Source organism: Cydia amplana, chromosome Z (genome assembly GCF_948474715.1).
Source record: "Cydia amplana chromosome Z, ilCydAmpl1.1, whole genome shotgun sequence".
In the NCBI taxonomy this organism is placed as follows: Eukaryota; Metazoa; Arthropoda; class Insecta; order Lepidoptera; family Tortricidae; genus Cydia; species Cydia amplana.
The window spans coordinates 30,113,368-30,128,212 of record NC_086096.1 but is presented as its reverse complement, the minus strand read 5'-3'; the positions used below and the strand labels follow the sequence as shown (position 1 = coordinate 30,128,212).

General features: G+C 38.8%; 1 protein-coding gene across 9 annotated transcripts in view; it reads right to left on the bottom strand.

Annotated features, from left to right (window-relative positions):
• Nucleotides 1-14,845, bottom strand: part of LOC134661094 (uncharacterized) — an 83,904-nt gene that overhangs the window by 14,964 nt on the left and 54,095 nt on the right. For 5 of the 9 annotated variants that reach the window (XM_063517025.1, XM_063517026.1, XM_063517021.1 and 2 more), the window contains 6 exons: nucleotides 14,461-14,573; nucleotides 10,744-10,861; nucleotides 8,891-8,973; nucleotides 2,791-2,912; nucleotides 1,493-1,704; nucleotides 12-367 (listed from right to left, as the gene is read on the bottom strand). In XM_063517025.1, coding sequence (XP_063373095.1) covers nucleotides 12-367; nucleotides 1,493-1,704; nucleotides 2,791-2,912; nucleotides 8,891-8,973; nucleotides 10,744-10,861; nucleotides 14,461-14,573 — 1,004 coding nt within the window. Of the gene's footprint in view, nucleotides 1-11; nucleotides 368-1,492; nucleotides 1,705-2,790; nucleotides 2,913-8,890; nucleotides 8,987-10,743; nucleotides 10,862-14,460; nucleotides 14,574-14,845 lie in introns of all 9 variants that reach the window. The other 4 variants (XM_063517027.1, XM_063517030.1, XM_063517028.1 and 1 more) reach the window with 1 other exon arrangement.

Genomic DNA, 14,845 nt, shown 5'->3' with positions numbered 1-14,845 from the left:
GTAGCACTAACCTGAGTCAGCTGCGATTTCAGCGACAGCCGCGCAGAACGTGTCAAAGTCTACAGGGTCTAGGGCAGCGGGCAGGCTCCTCTCGGCCACGTCCCGCGGCACCCGCGTGGCCTCGTGCAGCGCGTCCGCGGCGCGCTGGCGCGGCAGCCTGGCGCTCCGCCCGCCCGCCGCGTCGTACAGGCGCCGCAGGCGGTGGATGTAGTTCCCGATGTTGTGGCGCGGGTGTGTCAGGTTCCGCCCTCGGAGCACCTCGCCGGCGCTGTCGAGCGCCGACGATATGTCATGGAAAGTGGGCAAACCTCTCCTCTCTACGGCTTCTTTTAACGTCGCACGCGCTCGCGATAGCTCAATGTACTCTCTGAAAAGAATGGTAAATAATTAAGATCGTCCGGCTTCGCTCGTACAGTTCCCCTCCCTGCGGATTGATATCTCAATATTTCACATAAAGATAAATATGAACACAATCATTATCAAGAATTCGCATTGTCATTTCGCTCTATCGCAAACAAACATGCACCGATATCAAAGTCAAATCGCACAGCCCTGAAATATTTGCTCGCTGGCTTAGTTTGTCAATCAATCCAAACAACACAAACTTACTACCTGCCATCAAACATGGCAACATTCTGTAAGCAACTTCAGTTATACCTTTAGCAACAAGAAACATTGTTAGATAAAAAGCTAACATTTTTATATTCAGTAAATGTCATATTTTTTACTAAGGGAAGACTGATAAAGTTGCTTAAAGAAGGTACCTCATGTTGCCACGGTTGGTGGTATACAAATGATAAACAAATGTACCCCAAACCTTAAATCTTGTTAAATTAAGTTTCATCATCTCATCGTACTAGTGACACACTTAAATAACCATAAGTACCTTTTTGGCCTTTATTTGCTCTACAGATGGCCAAGTTAAGTGTTTCTTACAATACAAATCTCAAATGTCAATAATGTAAAGGTATTATAAAGGTTTGGTTATTATGCCCAAGCGTCCCAGGTCCGTCCCGTCCCGTAATAGGTTTTTCTTATTACGAACCTTAGTCTCAGTAGTACAGTCAGCTGCAGAGAGAGATGGCCCCCTCTGCAAAGAAATTTCTATGCAGGGGGGGGGGGGACATTTCTCTGCAGCTGAGTGTACTACTGATAACCAATGACTGTAATTTTCAGGAAATACGATGGGGGCGAATCCCACTTCTTAGCAGTTCGCATTAACGAAGACAGGGCAAACCGCTTTTTTTTATCGACAACAACTCGCTTCCAACGCCTGAACGCTCGGTGATAGAGCGGGGATGGTGGAACTGAAGAAAAAATAGTACCACATGCGTAATACAACACGGCTGCGCGTTACGCCATAGTACAGCGCTTAAGTCGCATACTCTATGCATTCGTTAAACAGTTCGAGCGGGGGGAAACCGTGCTGAATTACGCATGCAGTCCAGTATGGGGTGGGCTTGAATCGTGCAGGTAAGAATGGTAAACTGACTCATCGGTGATAGCCTCCTGGGCGATCTTCTGGTGGCGCGAATAGGGGCGCATGACCAGCAGCAGCAGCTTGGGCGTGGCGGCGATGAGCGCCGCTTCGACGCTGGCCGCGATGGCGCGCGTCTCGCTGTCCAGCACGAACAGCAGAGCGCGCGCGTCCGACTTGGCGCGGTGCTCGCGCTCCATTAGCTCCGTCGACCAGTTCTCCACTTGCTGGTAAGCAAACATTTGTTGTCTACAGGGCTTGCCGTAACGTGCGAGAAACTAAGTGAATATCTAGGAACTCACGGACGACGGCAATTTTCTTTTACACCTAAGGACACTAAGGACTTTTCCCGACTTAACTCAGTTTTTATATAACTACTACTACTACTTACCTACTTTTCTTCAAGGATAATTGATATCTATCTAGATGAAATGAAATTAAGACGTAGGATATTTTGTAATATAAGTATGTAGATTTAACTTCTAAATTTCTTGTTAATAACTTTGCGGATATTGACAACATCAAAGTGGATGACAAAAAGCCAAGCTTCCAAGGCGATCGACTATGTAAAAATGGTATCGGTTCCTGACCTTATAGGGCGTCCAGCTGAATTGGGCGAGTGTCGTAATGCGCAGTTCTGTATTTGTTAAAAACAACTCATAGAACCATAGGCGTAAAGGTCAATGAAATCGATCACGAGAGTTTCATTATAAACCTCACCTTATTTAGACTTTACTAGACTAGGTTTTGTTTACCGCGTATCGACTTTAATAAATAAGTAGGTACAAATGCATGGATGCTATAAAGGTATGATTTTTCTATAAGTCCGTTCGCAGAGGACAACAACCTCCTTATTTTATTACCATAATGGGCATAGTGGAGTATAATATGTATTCACGATTATTAAAAATTATATGATGTATTGCATTTAAGAGATTTGATATAAAATCTCTTAAATGTTAAGAGTTTTGGTCAATTGATCATAGTGCACCTAGTGATCATAGTGCATAGTGGACATGAGAAATGTTTTGTTTTGTTAAGAAATCTCAAGTTGACACTTTCTCAATTTAAAAAAAACTGTACGAATCACTCTTTTATGGTCTATCATATAAGGCTCTCTCTTGCAATTAAACACCTGTTAGGAATAGACGGTTCTAATGACAGGCGATAAAAGTTCAACCATATAGACGCAATCTGTATAACAGTATCCCGGTTGTCCCAAAACACGAAGATCAATTTATAGAATGAGCTCCTATTAAGTTTGTTATTAAATGTGCATGCAACTCTTGCAGTTGGAGATAAGGTGAACTTACGGGGTTGAAGTACGTGATGCCCATCTTTTTCAGTTTAGGTATAGCGATCTCTTTCCGCCAGGTGGTGGGGTTGCAGGACCCTCCGAGGAACACTTCGCAGTCCAGCGACGACGCCTCGCTGCCTGCGCAACATACCACATTAGTCACTTATTCCAAGCCACAACCGAACACATCGCCTAATAGTAAACAGTGAAATAGTAGGTAAATATCATAAATGTTGTTTGAATAAATAACGTAACGTTTATCTCATATTGAACAGACAGTTACCACACCGTCCTAGTGCTTTCATTATACCTAAACATGACTTGAGTACAAGAAAGTAAAGATGAAGAGCTGAATTGACCCTATTTGTAGAGATGGGTACGAGGCACGCAAAAGAAATACAGTTAATTGTTAACAATTGTAGTGCGGTCCGGCACGCAACCGCGCGTGAGTTTGAACCGCAGCAGTAAGCAACCAATGATCAGCGCCTCGCACGACATGGACAACCTTCAACGAGACCCATTACCTACTGTTTAACACCAAACCAATCACCATCGTTGATCAATGATGTACTTTTAAACGGAAATATAAATCAGCCAAGATGCTACTGGGGCAAGTTTACGTGGACTTGCAGGAAGAGAATGAAGGACAGTAGGTACACCTTGATTCCACAGCACCGCGGTCAGGTCAGGTGAGCGGTGTGCCGGTTCGTTCAACCTGCCCACTCATCGTTCATGATTGATGAGCATCGACGGCGTGGGCTGCAACTTGTCCGCTGTTCGTACGAACGCGCGCCTACTTTCGAATGGATGACTCGATAAGATCGTATAAAGTGCTCTCAAACTATGAAGCCAGCTTTCTTATGTTCCAAATTAGGCCACGAACAGAATTAAGATAATAATGATGACGGTGATATTGTGTTGTTGCCAGTACACATCTGAAGTGATTAAAATAGACACCTATGGCACAGACCACGTGTTGAATGAAGCACACCTACTCCAAATAATAGACCAAAATATGTCAGCAACTGAAAGATACAAATCAATCTAACTAGACAAATATTTGGCACCAGTCTATTAAAAATTCGCTTTGGTTATTATATTTTTATTAGCAACAGGATATCGGATATCGGGTTATTTATTGACTAATAGAGTCTCAGATTTTGTCGTATTGTTATCCGCATTTGCACGTGTGCGTACATAAACAACAACAAAATATATTTTTTTCTACCCCGTACTTTTATTATCTGTCATTCAAAGGGTCGTGCACACACCTTTAAAACCCTACCTTATAGTTGTTGTGTTGTAAGACAAGTCTTTAGTCTATTCCCCAAAAAAGAATTTGTGCATACACGCAGTATCTTTTTGGCGATTTTACGATACTTCGTGTAATGACCACTTAAAAAATATTGAATGAAATACAGTGTTGCCAACCTTATTTTAAATGTCATCTCTGACAAATAAGTGAACCATAGACATGTTTTTTTTTTAATTTCATTCATTCTTTTCCCGCCAGTACCCTCCATTTTTGCTGCTTCTTGAATTAAAAATATTTGTTAAATTTACAATTTTATTTCAAAGTAAGTGCTTGGTCGTAGAAAAAGTATTGTATGCAACGTTATTTAACTGAGTCACAAAATACTCGTGGCGTCTTTATTAACAATTTTCGGCTTCGCCTCAAATTGTTACTCACGCCACTCGCATTTTTTGACCTCTCTTAAACAACGGTTGCATAAAATACTATTTCTACACCTTCTGCACACATCTTTAAACCCCCACCTTATAGTTGTCAAGACAAGTCTTTAGTCTATTCCCCAAAAACGCATTTGTGCATACACACAGCATCTTTTTGGCACTTTTCGATACTTAGTGTAATGACCGCTTAAAAATATTGTATGAAAATGTTGCCAAGCTTATTTTAAATGTCATCTCTGACAAATGAGTGAACCATAGACATGTTTTTTTATTTTAATTTCATTCTGTTCGGTGCAATGCACCTTAACACGTTTCAAGCCTCGTGCGGCGCGTGCGTCTAGTCAGCAAAAGATGCATTACTCAATAATTTACAGTAAAACTACTTTTAGTGTACCTTTCGGGACCATCGCGACCGGGTGCATTCGAAATTAACATTCACTATTTTTACTAACATTATAACATTTTAGACTTAACTTATTTAACATTTTGAACTCTAACATTGAACATTGTAATACAATAAACACCTTTTGCTACTACTCTCCGGACGTTTTAACATCACCGTCAACCCGCAACCCGCACATTGGTCCTTCGAACCGGAATTCTTTTTCCGCCCGTACCCTCCATTCTTTGCTACTTCTTGAATGTGGTTATTGTGGTTGTCTTTTTTATTTCAAAGTAAGTGCTCGCGGTCGTAGAAAAAGTATTGTATGCAACGTTGTTTAATTGAGTAAAAAAATACTATTAATGATGTCTAGGTATACTACTTACGAATTACGTATTGTACATCCTTTAAAACTTAATTAAATTTAAAATTCATTGATCAATTTCAACTAAGGAACATAACATTAACCCGGAAGGTAAATCATTCACGAATGGCGCCACTTTCAGAATAAAAACAAACAAACGACTGAACTGATATTTTTAATTTATTTTGCGCTGCTCCGAATAGGATGTCCATGAACTGACAAAAATTCACAAAGCATTAACGCGATTTAATAAGAGATCTGCTCAGATACATCACTTTGTAACACAGCGTAAGAGATGGAGAAACATACGTAGGCGGAGAAATGTTTTGTTTATTTCTGAAACGAGGGAGCGGTTATTTACGCGCGGAACGGAAGAGAATAGCATCTGTCGTAGTACATTAGGACTTTTATTGGTATGTTATAAAAAAAAATAGGAAGCAAGACGCACAAGGCACGATCATGGTGGTTGGCGGCATGGCTGCGGCTGATCGTCGGGCAGCGGCATCCGCACCGTGCGCGCTCTCCACCGTCGGGCGGTCGGCGGCCAACTGAACGCCACTTCTCGCCGGTTCTACACAACTGCTAGCCAATTCCGCATTTTAAATTATTCCGTTATATCTAAAGCTCCATAAAGACAACCATTGTATTGATTAAATACAAGCTCATCTACAAAACCAGTTATAGTTTACCTTGTATTAACGACACTTGCGTTACATGCGTTTATACGGCGATGACTAACTCTATGAGGCTTGGATATATTTGCCGACGTTATTGTTGTTGAATGCGGACTGATACCAAAGTTTTAATACAACCAACAGCAAAAGTTGGTAGGCGGGCGAGGTGTTCAAAATGATCTTAACGCGACTTTATTGTTAAGACAATAAGAGCGAGCTCAAGGTAATTTGGAACACCTCGCCCGCTTAGCAATTATTGCTGCTGACTGTACAAATTGAATTGCATGGTATTCTAATATTTTATTTTATTTTACCGAAGAGAAATAATACTTAGCTTTTCTATGATAAAAGTTTGGCTATATTGGCAAAGGCTCGTTTTGTCATAACCAATGAGAGTGCTTAGTGGTAGGTACGTAAGGTAGTCGCACGGTCTTGATTGGACATGAAAGGTGATTGGACAGATATAAAAAAAAAAACAATTTCTTATTAAAATATTTCGTTACAATATTGTCCATATAGCTAATAAAACTCTCCATTTATCTATTATGTCTATAATTTTTTTAAATATCTTCAACTTCAATCTTTTTTAAGAAAAAAATATTAATGCAAAAAAAAGGAAATGCGGAGATTTATTTATATATGATTGATGGTTTTGTTTACAAGGAAACCAGAGTGTTATACTACAGAACTGAAATGAGGTCAAAATATAGGTACCGGTATAAGTCACATTGTTCCGGGTGATAAGGAAGCTCACGCGCGTTGTTTTCGCAATATTTCTATGTGTAGCGTAAACGGCAACGAACGGTCTGTTTTGCGACTTCCAAAACCGTGGGCGCGCGCCGTTGAGCGCTGCTCTGCGGCGCATCGCCACGACACTTCCGTACTCCGATTATAGTCCGCGCGGAAGAGCGTAGAGGCCACGCCGGTTCTCAAACCTTTAGCGACACATTACTGCATATAGGTACATCTGTCTGTATTACTACGTGTCACGCAGATCACCTGCACGTCACAGCAAACACAACCATCCGGTATCTATTCATTATGTTGATGATTTACTATTTTGCACATGTTTTTTTAACTAAATTTGTACCTTACTTATACATATATATGTTGGTTAGTTATAGGACTTATAGGTACCTATAACTAACCAACCTTTTATCGTGATATATGCTACACAATTTTCGTTTAATAGTTAACAATAGGTGTGTAGTAATGGTTATTATACATAGTTGATTCAAACCACAATAGTTCCATTGTCACGTAAAGGGCGGTTAGGTAGGAAAGTTAATATTGCAGGTTAGTTGAACTATTAACTAACTACTAACTTCTGTCCGCGACTTCGTCCATGTGGCATGATGATAATGATTGATAAAAACTACCCTTTATCCTTTCCCGCGCCTCATACTATCTATACACCAAATTTCATCGAAATCAGTTCAGGTTTAAGCGTGAAGAGATAACAGACAGACATACAGAATTACTTTCACATTTATAACATTAGTATTTAAAAAGTATCAAGTGCAGAATTGTAAACGGAAGGTGAACGGAAGTAACTTCTAAATGAACTATAAATCCTAATACAATAACATCCACCTGGACCTATAATAACTTATTACTCAGATGCTATGGGAGATTGACGCAAATAGGACGAATCACCATAGTCGCGAGTGCAAAATACGAACGAAACGGTAGAGCGGTTGCATAAGTAGGTAGTAAAAACAATAAAACAGATACGTAACGAGCGATGATCGTATGCCCTTAGAATGTATTGTTGTTATGATTGCCGTGAGCTATTGCGGAGTATTTCGACATCTCCGATCGATAGTACTCGTACTCGCTCAGAAGCGCCGTCGGCGTCGCGCGCTGCCCGTGACACGGTGAGGCTCAAGACGGCAGCCAATAATGATTCACCAGTTGAACATGTTTTATTTTATATACTAAGGTGAAATTACCTGTCGTTTTGAACTGGATTGATTCTCATCAGTCTGTTTTGACTGTTGTTCACGTAAAATTTTAAGAATATCTGCAATTTATAACTTTTTAAACTTAAATTATGGTTTAAGCTGTTTCACTATCGAACATTTCTCCTACTCAAGAAAATCTCTTTGGTAAAAAAAGTCACGACAAAATGGCTCAACCAACTTCACTGTAATGAACGGTGCAGAAACGTTTGTTACCAATGAATGTCCCTAATAGTGTAGGACTTGACCAAAGAGCAGAAAGAGGGGGGGGGGGGGGGTTGAATGCGTACTATGAACTACGGCGAAACCGACGGTCGTGGACGACAGACGAGGCGTGGGCCGGCGACGACGCCGCACTGCTGCGCCGAGCACATGCCGAGGCCGCACCACTGGGACTGCCGGATATTTCTGGATTGGTACCGTGCGGAAAGTTTACTTATTGCATGTCTGATTGCGAGACGCCGTCTCCGATCGACCTTCCAGGAGACATTTGTGTGCAAACTTTACTTCACCTTTTCGCGCGACAAAGAAAATCCAAATATGTATAGAGGAAGTGTATTTACGACAGAGCATGATGTCATTCCGTTCGATAAAGCGTTTACGACCAATTTGCGACTCGTATTACCTACTTTGTGAAGTTCGAAGGGAGGAAGTTCAATGAAGTGCAGCCACGTCAAACATGATTGAAATGCGATGCAATATAGGTACCTATATAACTGCCACTGTTGCGTAAATACCTACTTAAAATAAATTCGGTCGGTTATTGGAGAATTAAAATTAGATATAAAATTTACAGAAGTAAAAAACGCAATCGCTTTCCACCAACCAACATTCACCGCAACAACAAAAGCTTGTAGTCTGTAGACTTATAACATTACATACAGGATGTTTTTAACGCCAGGCCATTTTTGAGGTACACAGGTGGTAATAAGATGGCTGTCCCATAGACATATTGTATTAGGTCCAATCAGCGACAGCCAATATTTCGTGATGTTTATGTTGGAAAAGGAAGTCATTCAGTTGTAGTATTTTAGATAGCTTACCGATATTGGGTTTGCATATCGTCTCCCTTTCCCTAAACTCCTTCTCTACGTTCCACTGCGGTGACTCCGGTTTGTTTGGACTCCTGCGAATGAAAACTGAAATTAGAAACAAAACAGTGCATTGTTAATGCTTTAATGATCAATTTACTCCGATTGTTAAGATAAGATTCGATAGTTAGCTTTCGAATGAACGTCACACGGGGGATATGAATGAAGTGAGTCACTCAACATGTTGTTTGAAGAGTGAGTGTGCTTCTTACTATACGTTTTTGGGTGAAAGAGTTCGGTTATAAACTACTACTAGTATTTTAGGGCGGCATCGGAAGAAATGATGTCTTAGACTCCTAGTAAGTATAATAGGTACTAACTAATACCAACCCGATTCAATCTAAATATTCTAATTTTTTTTTATTAAAAATGGGCTTACTCATGGCCACAGACTAGCCGAGGCAAAGAACACAGTGTTAGCGTTAAGTAAGGGCGAATGTAGAAAATACTTTAGTTACTTCTGCTACTGACTGAGCATAATGTAAACCTTATCCTCAAATATGTCATAATTGAACAACTATTCTAAACGCAAGGAACTAAAAGAAGTTTTTTAAAATCGAAACAAAACGAACTTAATTACCATATTATCAACACAAATATTGTCTTCATACCGTACCTATTTATTTTGTTCGTACATTTCACAAATTAGTAGGCATGAAAGGTGAAATATCGATGGTGTATTCTTGCAAGATAAATCGCAGTTTGGCGATGATAAATAAATTACACAAAGAAAAAAAAACCAGACAAGTACAAAGTCTGTAATTAATTTCGTAAGAGGGTTTCACACTTTACCTTCTTATAGGTTTTCCTGTAATTTATGGTATTTCCTATATTTAATATACATATTAACTATATTCTGTACGCGGAGGCGAGTATCTTAGGTGGATATTAAAAAGATAAAAAATAAATGTGTGATTATGTGCGAGTAAATACTAACTTAAACTAACCATTAAGGTAACCGACTTTATAACCGCAATATTGTTAAAAAAAATATGAATCACCGTCATCAGGCCTACGGCCTACCGGAAGTAAGTAAAGATTTTGTCCAAAATAAATTAACTGCAGGTCGAACTGATTCGAGACGACACTTTTATTAACCGCAAAGTATTAATGAGTCGGTAACCCTATAGTCAAAGTCAGCTGTGGTTCAAGCGGGCGGGTTTTAACGTCATCGACGAAATAATACTGATTCATGCCCGCAGAGGACAAATGGGGCAACATTTACGACTTTATTGCATTCAATTTGTGTACAGTCTTAACCTTATTTAACGTGCGCACGGTGCCACGTTATAAATAACGCTAAATCGAGTTGGCAATGTATAATGAACTTGCGTGCCGATTTTAAAACAACACATCAGGTATTGTCCTTTATCACGCTGACAAAAAATCCACACTGATTAACAGAGGGTCATGCCGATTACTTTGTCGTAAATTACCAAAATTGTTGTTTCAACTCTTACTCTTTAGGGCTCAAATAGACGGTGCGAGAACTCGCATGCGAGTTTCATTAGGTACATTGCGTCAGTTGATCGGTCGGCTGAATAGCTGTCACCTCAATGGTCCGCAGAGTAACTAAAATCGTATACTAGTTCGCGCGCCGTCTAAATGAGCCCTTAGTATGGAAGAAATGCTATGGAGACCGAATGTTTTCGTTCATACTTTTTGGAACATTATACAAATTTAAATAAACTAGCACTAGGAACACTAACTTTAATCAACCTGTCTACAGAAGTGACATGTGTATAGTAATGTTAATATCAGTCAGGTTTTAAAATGTAACTTTTTGTAAATGAATCGTTACTCACTGTCTGACCTGCCTCGAATGCCTTCGCAGCTCGGCCGCGAACACGCAGAACTCGCCGAACGTAAGTGTGAGCGACTTGCGTCGCGCACACTGTCTGGCGCAGACCAGCATTTCGAACACTGAAACATAGGGAGCAGTTATAACATGGACTATCGAGAACTATGCCCGCTCGAGATAAGGAGTGCTGGTAGGTAAGGACAGTTGGTATACAGGGTGGATTTTCTTTTTGGGTCAGTGAGGGCAGCTACCAGATCCCGTGCTGCTACGAGAAAACGATCTTAGAAGACCTTCCCTCGATTTCAAATAAATGAAGATTGGCTTTTACAGATTTTGGAAAAAACATACAGGGTGCGAGAAAAAGGTCATTTTTGACAAACTTTTTTTTTTATGCCAATCGATCCCATTCCTATTGAGGATCAAAAGTTTGTATGGAACCGAAAAAAAAATTCCGGCTAGAAAAGCCACAAATCGAGGAAAACTTTTCCCATACAATTTGTATGAAAATGAAAACCTTTATTTTTCACATGCTATTTTTGTATGCCAATCGATTCCATTCCTATCCAGTATCAATAGTTTCCTAGGGGTCAACTTACGGTAATGTACTAAAAAGCCAGAAAATTAATAAAAACTATTTCCATACATTTACTATGGAGAAAACGTGAAATTTTATTCACAATTTTCTATCTGCCCAATCAGTCCTGTTACATTTAAGGACCATAATACTGTATGAAGACATTGCTGTAGGGCTGATGGGCGAGAGAGAGAGAGAACTTAGTGAACTTAAGCTTAAAAGGATTCGGAAATTAAGAAAATAAATTTAGTAGGTAACTGATGTCGAATAATTGTCTGTCGTTTCGCAGGGGTATGTAAACACAGGAAATTACATTTTAGAATTTGAATTTTGGATAAAATTACCGCAGTAAGTGAATAACGTTTATCGAAACCATATGAAACACAATAATAACGAGTAATCAGTTTACGGTTCGAAAGGGTCTTCCGGTTGAGTCCGTCGGTATACCTAGTTACAATGGCGGATCACGAGCGGTCGTGACCTAAGTCGGTTATTGGTCATCAACTATAGTGAGCAATTGGTGAGATCATTGTAATAACACCTGTCGCGTTATACTAATGTTTAAATTAGGAATGGTAGATAAGTTTGATTATCTAGTGTAATGTTATGACTATGACTACTTATAATCAATCGACGTATTCAGTCGAAGGGGACCAGTTATGTTAGCTGTCGATAAAGACGATCTTGCCAATCGCGAAGTCAGGTATTTAAGTCAATCCGACATTTGCAAATGGCGCTCTAAAGGCACTTTACGTCATAAGAGAAATATTATTTTGGTCGTGATACATATAATAAAATTAAGTCTATAGATTTTTCTTACCATGTAGAAATTTGATTTTACTATTTGTACACAAGTTTGGGAACAAATAAAAATTATTTTCTTAAATATTTTTATTTTATTTGGAGATCCAACAGCTGTGACATTAACATAAAGATAAAAAAGTGATTCTTATAATATTCATCATGTGCCTACAAATCAATTCTAACCTTGAATAAATACAGAAACTCAACTGCAAAGTAATAAATCACATGGAATATGTACGTACGGTACGAATAAACTGTTTAGTTGCACCATAAAATTAGCAACTACAGAGCATAGGTCATTCTAATATATGCTTGATACTCATCCGACTTGTAAAATAACATAAACTGAGATGATGTCTGTTAGGAGACATTAACAGTGGACTGTGAATTGATGGCTCGCTCGTGAGATTCATAGGCAATAAATATACAATAGGGGCGTGTCTTAATAACCACACAGAACCGTAAATTGCTTCATATGACAGCAGCGTTCAACAATTTGCACTTTGAGATAGAATCACCGCCGCCGGCACTCTTGAAGTCTGCTCGTGAGAATGGCAGGCAATGGAACTAAATAGTTATTAGCTTCCTTAAAACATCAACCCCGCAAACTGTGTTTTACTCCCTCTATTATTTAACTAATATTTGGAAAGATGACAAATTGTAAATTTTATTTCATACCCTACACCGAATTCGAATGAAAAAAAATGCGCCATAATTGTATTATAAAAAGCAATGATTTCAATAGGTTACCTCAGTGCAACAGAGTGTAGTCAATTTTGCTAGTATTTTAACGAAATAAGCACATCACCTAGAACGATTAGTTATTGGTGTTACCCAACACCGGTGGTATTTGTTTGTTGTAATTAAACAAGTAAGTACCTAATAGGTCAGATAGATCCAGACGGAGCCGGGCCAGGGTAAAAAGTTAATTATTTTACGTCAATTATAATTAACTGGGCACCTGATAAGATCATTCGCTAGTCCATGACACATACTAGGTATATACTGAAGCTTAGAAATAGGTATGGAATAGCGCATTGGGCATTTGACAAACCCATCCTTCAATAAGTACCGGGAAATACAATTTATGAATCATTATTATTATCTTCAAATCACTTAAACTGTACCTGGAAAAATATTACTCATTACTTTAACTGTTTGTGTTTTAAGGATTCTGGGGATTACTCATATTTTTCAATAAATGTAAATATTTAATATATAAGTTATAAAATCAACCGAGGCACACCTATTATTCCATTACAATAAAACATGTGCAATAAGTTTTTATCTGGGCAACGGTTCCAATGAATTATGTTGCAATGCATCGCTGTCTATTCGTCAAATGGTGAACGGCGACGTGCGGCATGCGGAACGGGCATGCATAATTTTTAATGGCATATAAACTGTCGTGTTGATTCAGCTCACTAGTATCGATATCACGGAGATGACGTCAAATTATCGCTCCATCGATCTACGACCGGCATTACTAGGCTTGGATTAGTAATGCCCGTTGTCATAATCACCTATAATTGTCTCTCCGTAATTTTAATACATTAATTGTTATGAAGAGGGCATCGACTTAGTTTTTTTTATAGGTATCATTGTTCGTCATAAAACAGGTTTAGAGTCACAGAGGTAAAACTCATGAAAATATCGTATTAGAGTACAGTATTATTGTCTTTTTAGAGTTACAGAGGTGTTCTAGTAGGTAAAAAACTTCAAGATTTAGAGGCGATAAAACAATACGCCTGCTTTGTTTTTTTTAAATAATAAACTGATTGGATTGTTTGGGAATTGTTTTTTTTTCGAGTTATAGAGGTAAAAAATGTACTGGACAATTGTGAAGGGAATCGTTGGTTACTTAGTCTTAATGAGGTCAAATATTTCGAGTTATGGAGGTTTTGAGTTACGAAGATATGTCGCCAAATAGAGGTTCCACATATTGATTTTGGGACATCGACATAAAGTAATTGATTACAACAATTGCAACGTAGATAACAAACAAATATTAATTGATTGATTAAGATATGAAGTTTAACTACGGTGCCATGTTTTGTTATAACTGAAGTGTCAAATTTTAGTTTCATCCATATCTACATTGATTGTGAAATGCGAAGCAGGAATTTGACTTAGACTTTACACATCGTTACAATCAATTTTAGCTACACGCCGGTTTCGCCGAATCCCAATTTCGATTAGTATTCATTAGCATGAATATTAAGTCCCAATACTATTGTATACATACAACATAATACAGTACGTTTGTGGTGCCCAGTAGGTACATACAATGTATATGGAGTTTATGACAATAAACACTTCAAAATGATCATAAGTGAAGGTTACCTTGGGGATCGGTCGGATATAGCTGGATGTCGTAGAAAAGGCTTTTGACTCGATTGGCGGGCGCCGGCTGGTCTGGCTTGCCCACCTTTCTCTCCCAAGCATTCGCTACCTCTCTGAAACAAAACAAATAATTATTATTAGGTATATTCACATACTAAATAGGTAACTTAAAATAAAAAAAGAATGGTTAATATTCCGATACACACATTTTTAATGTCCAGAAAATTCGCATATTTAATTCTACACAGAGTTATATAGACACTCATAAAAATGAATTAACGTTACTAAATTCAAGTTGTATGTCAAAACGAGAGCGCTCCCAAGACAATACTAGTACAAGATAAGACGTCTGCCGTAGATACCGTAAGAATGAAAAATAATGAAC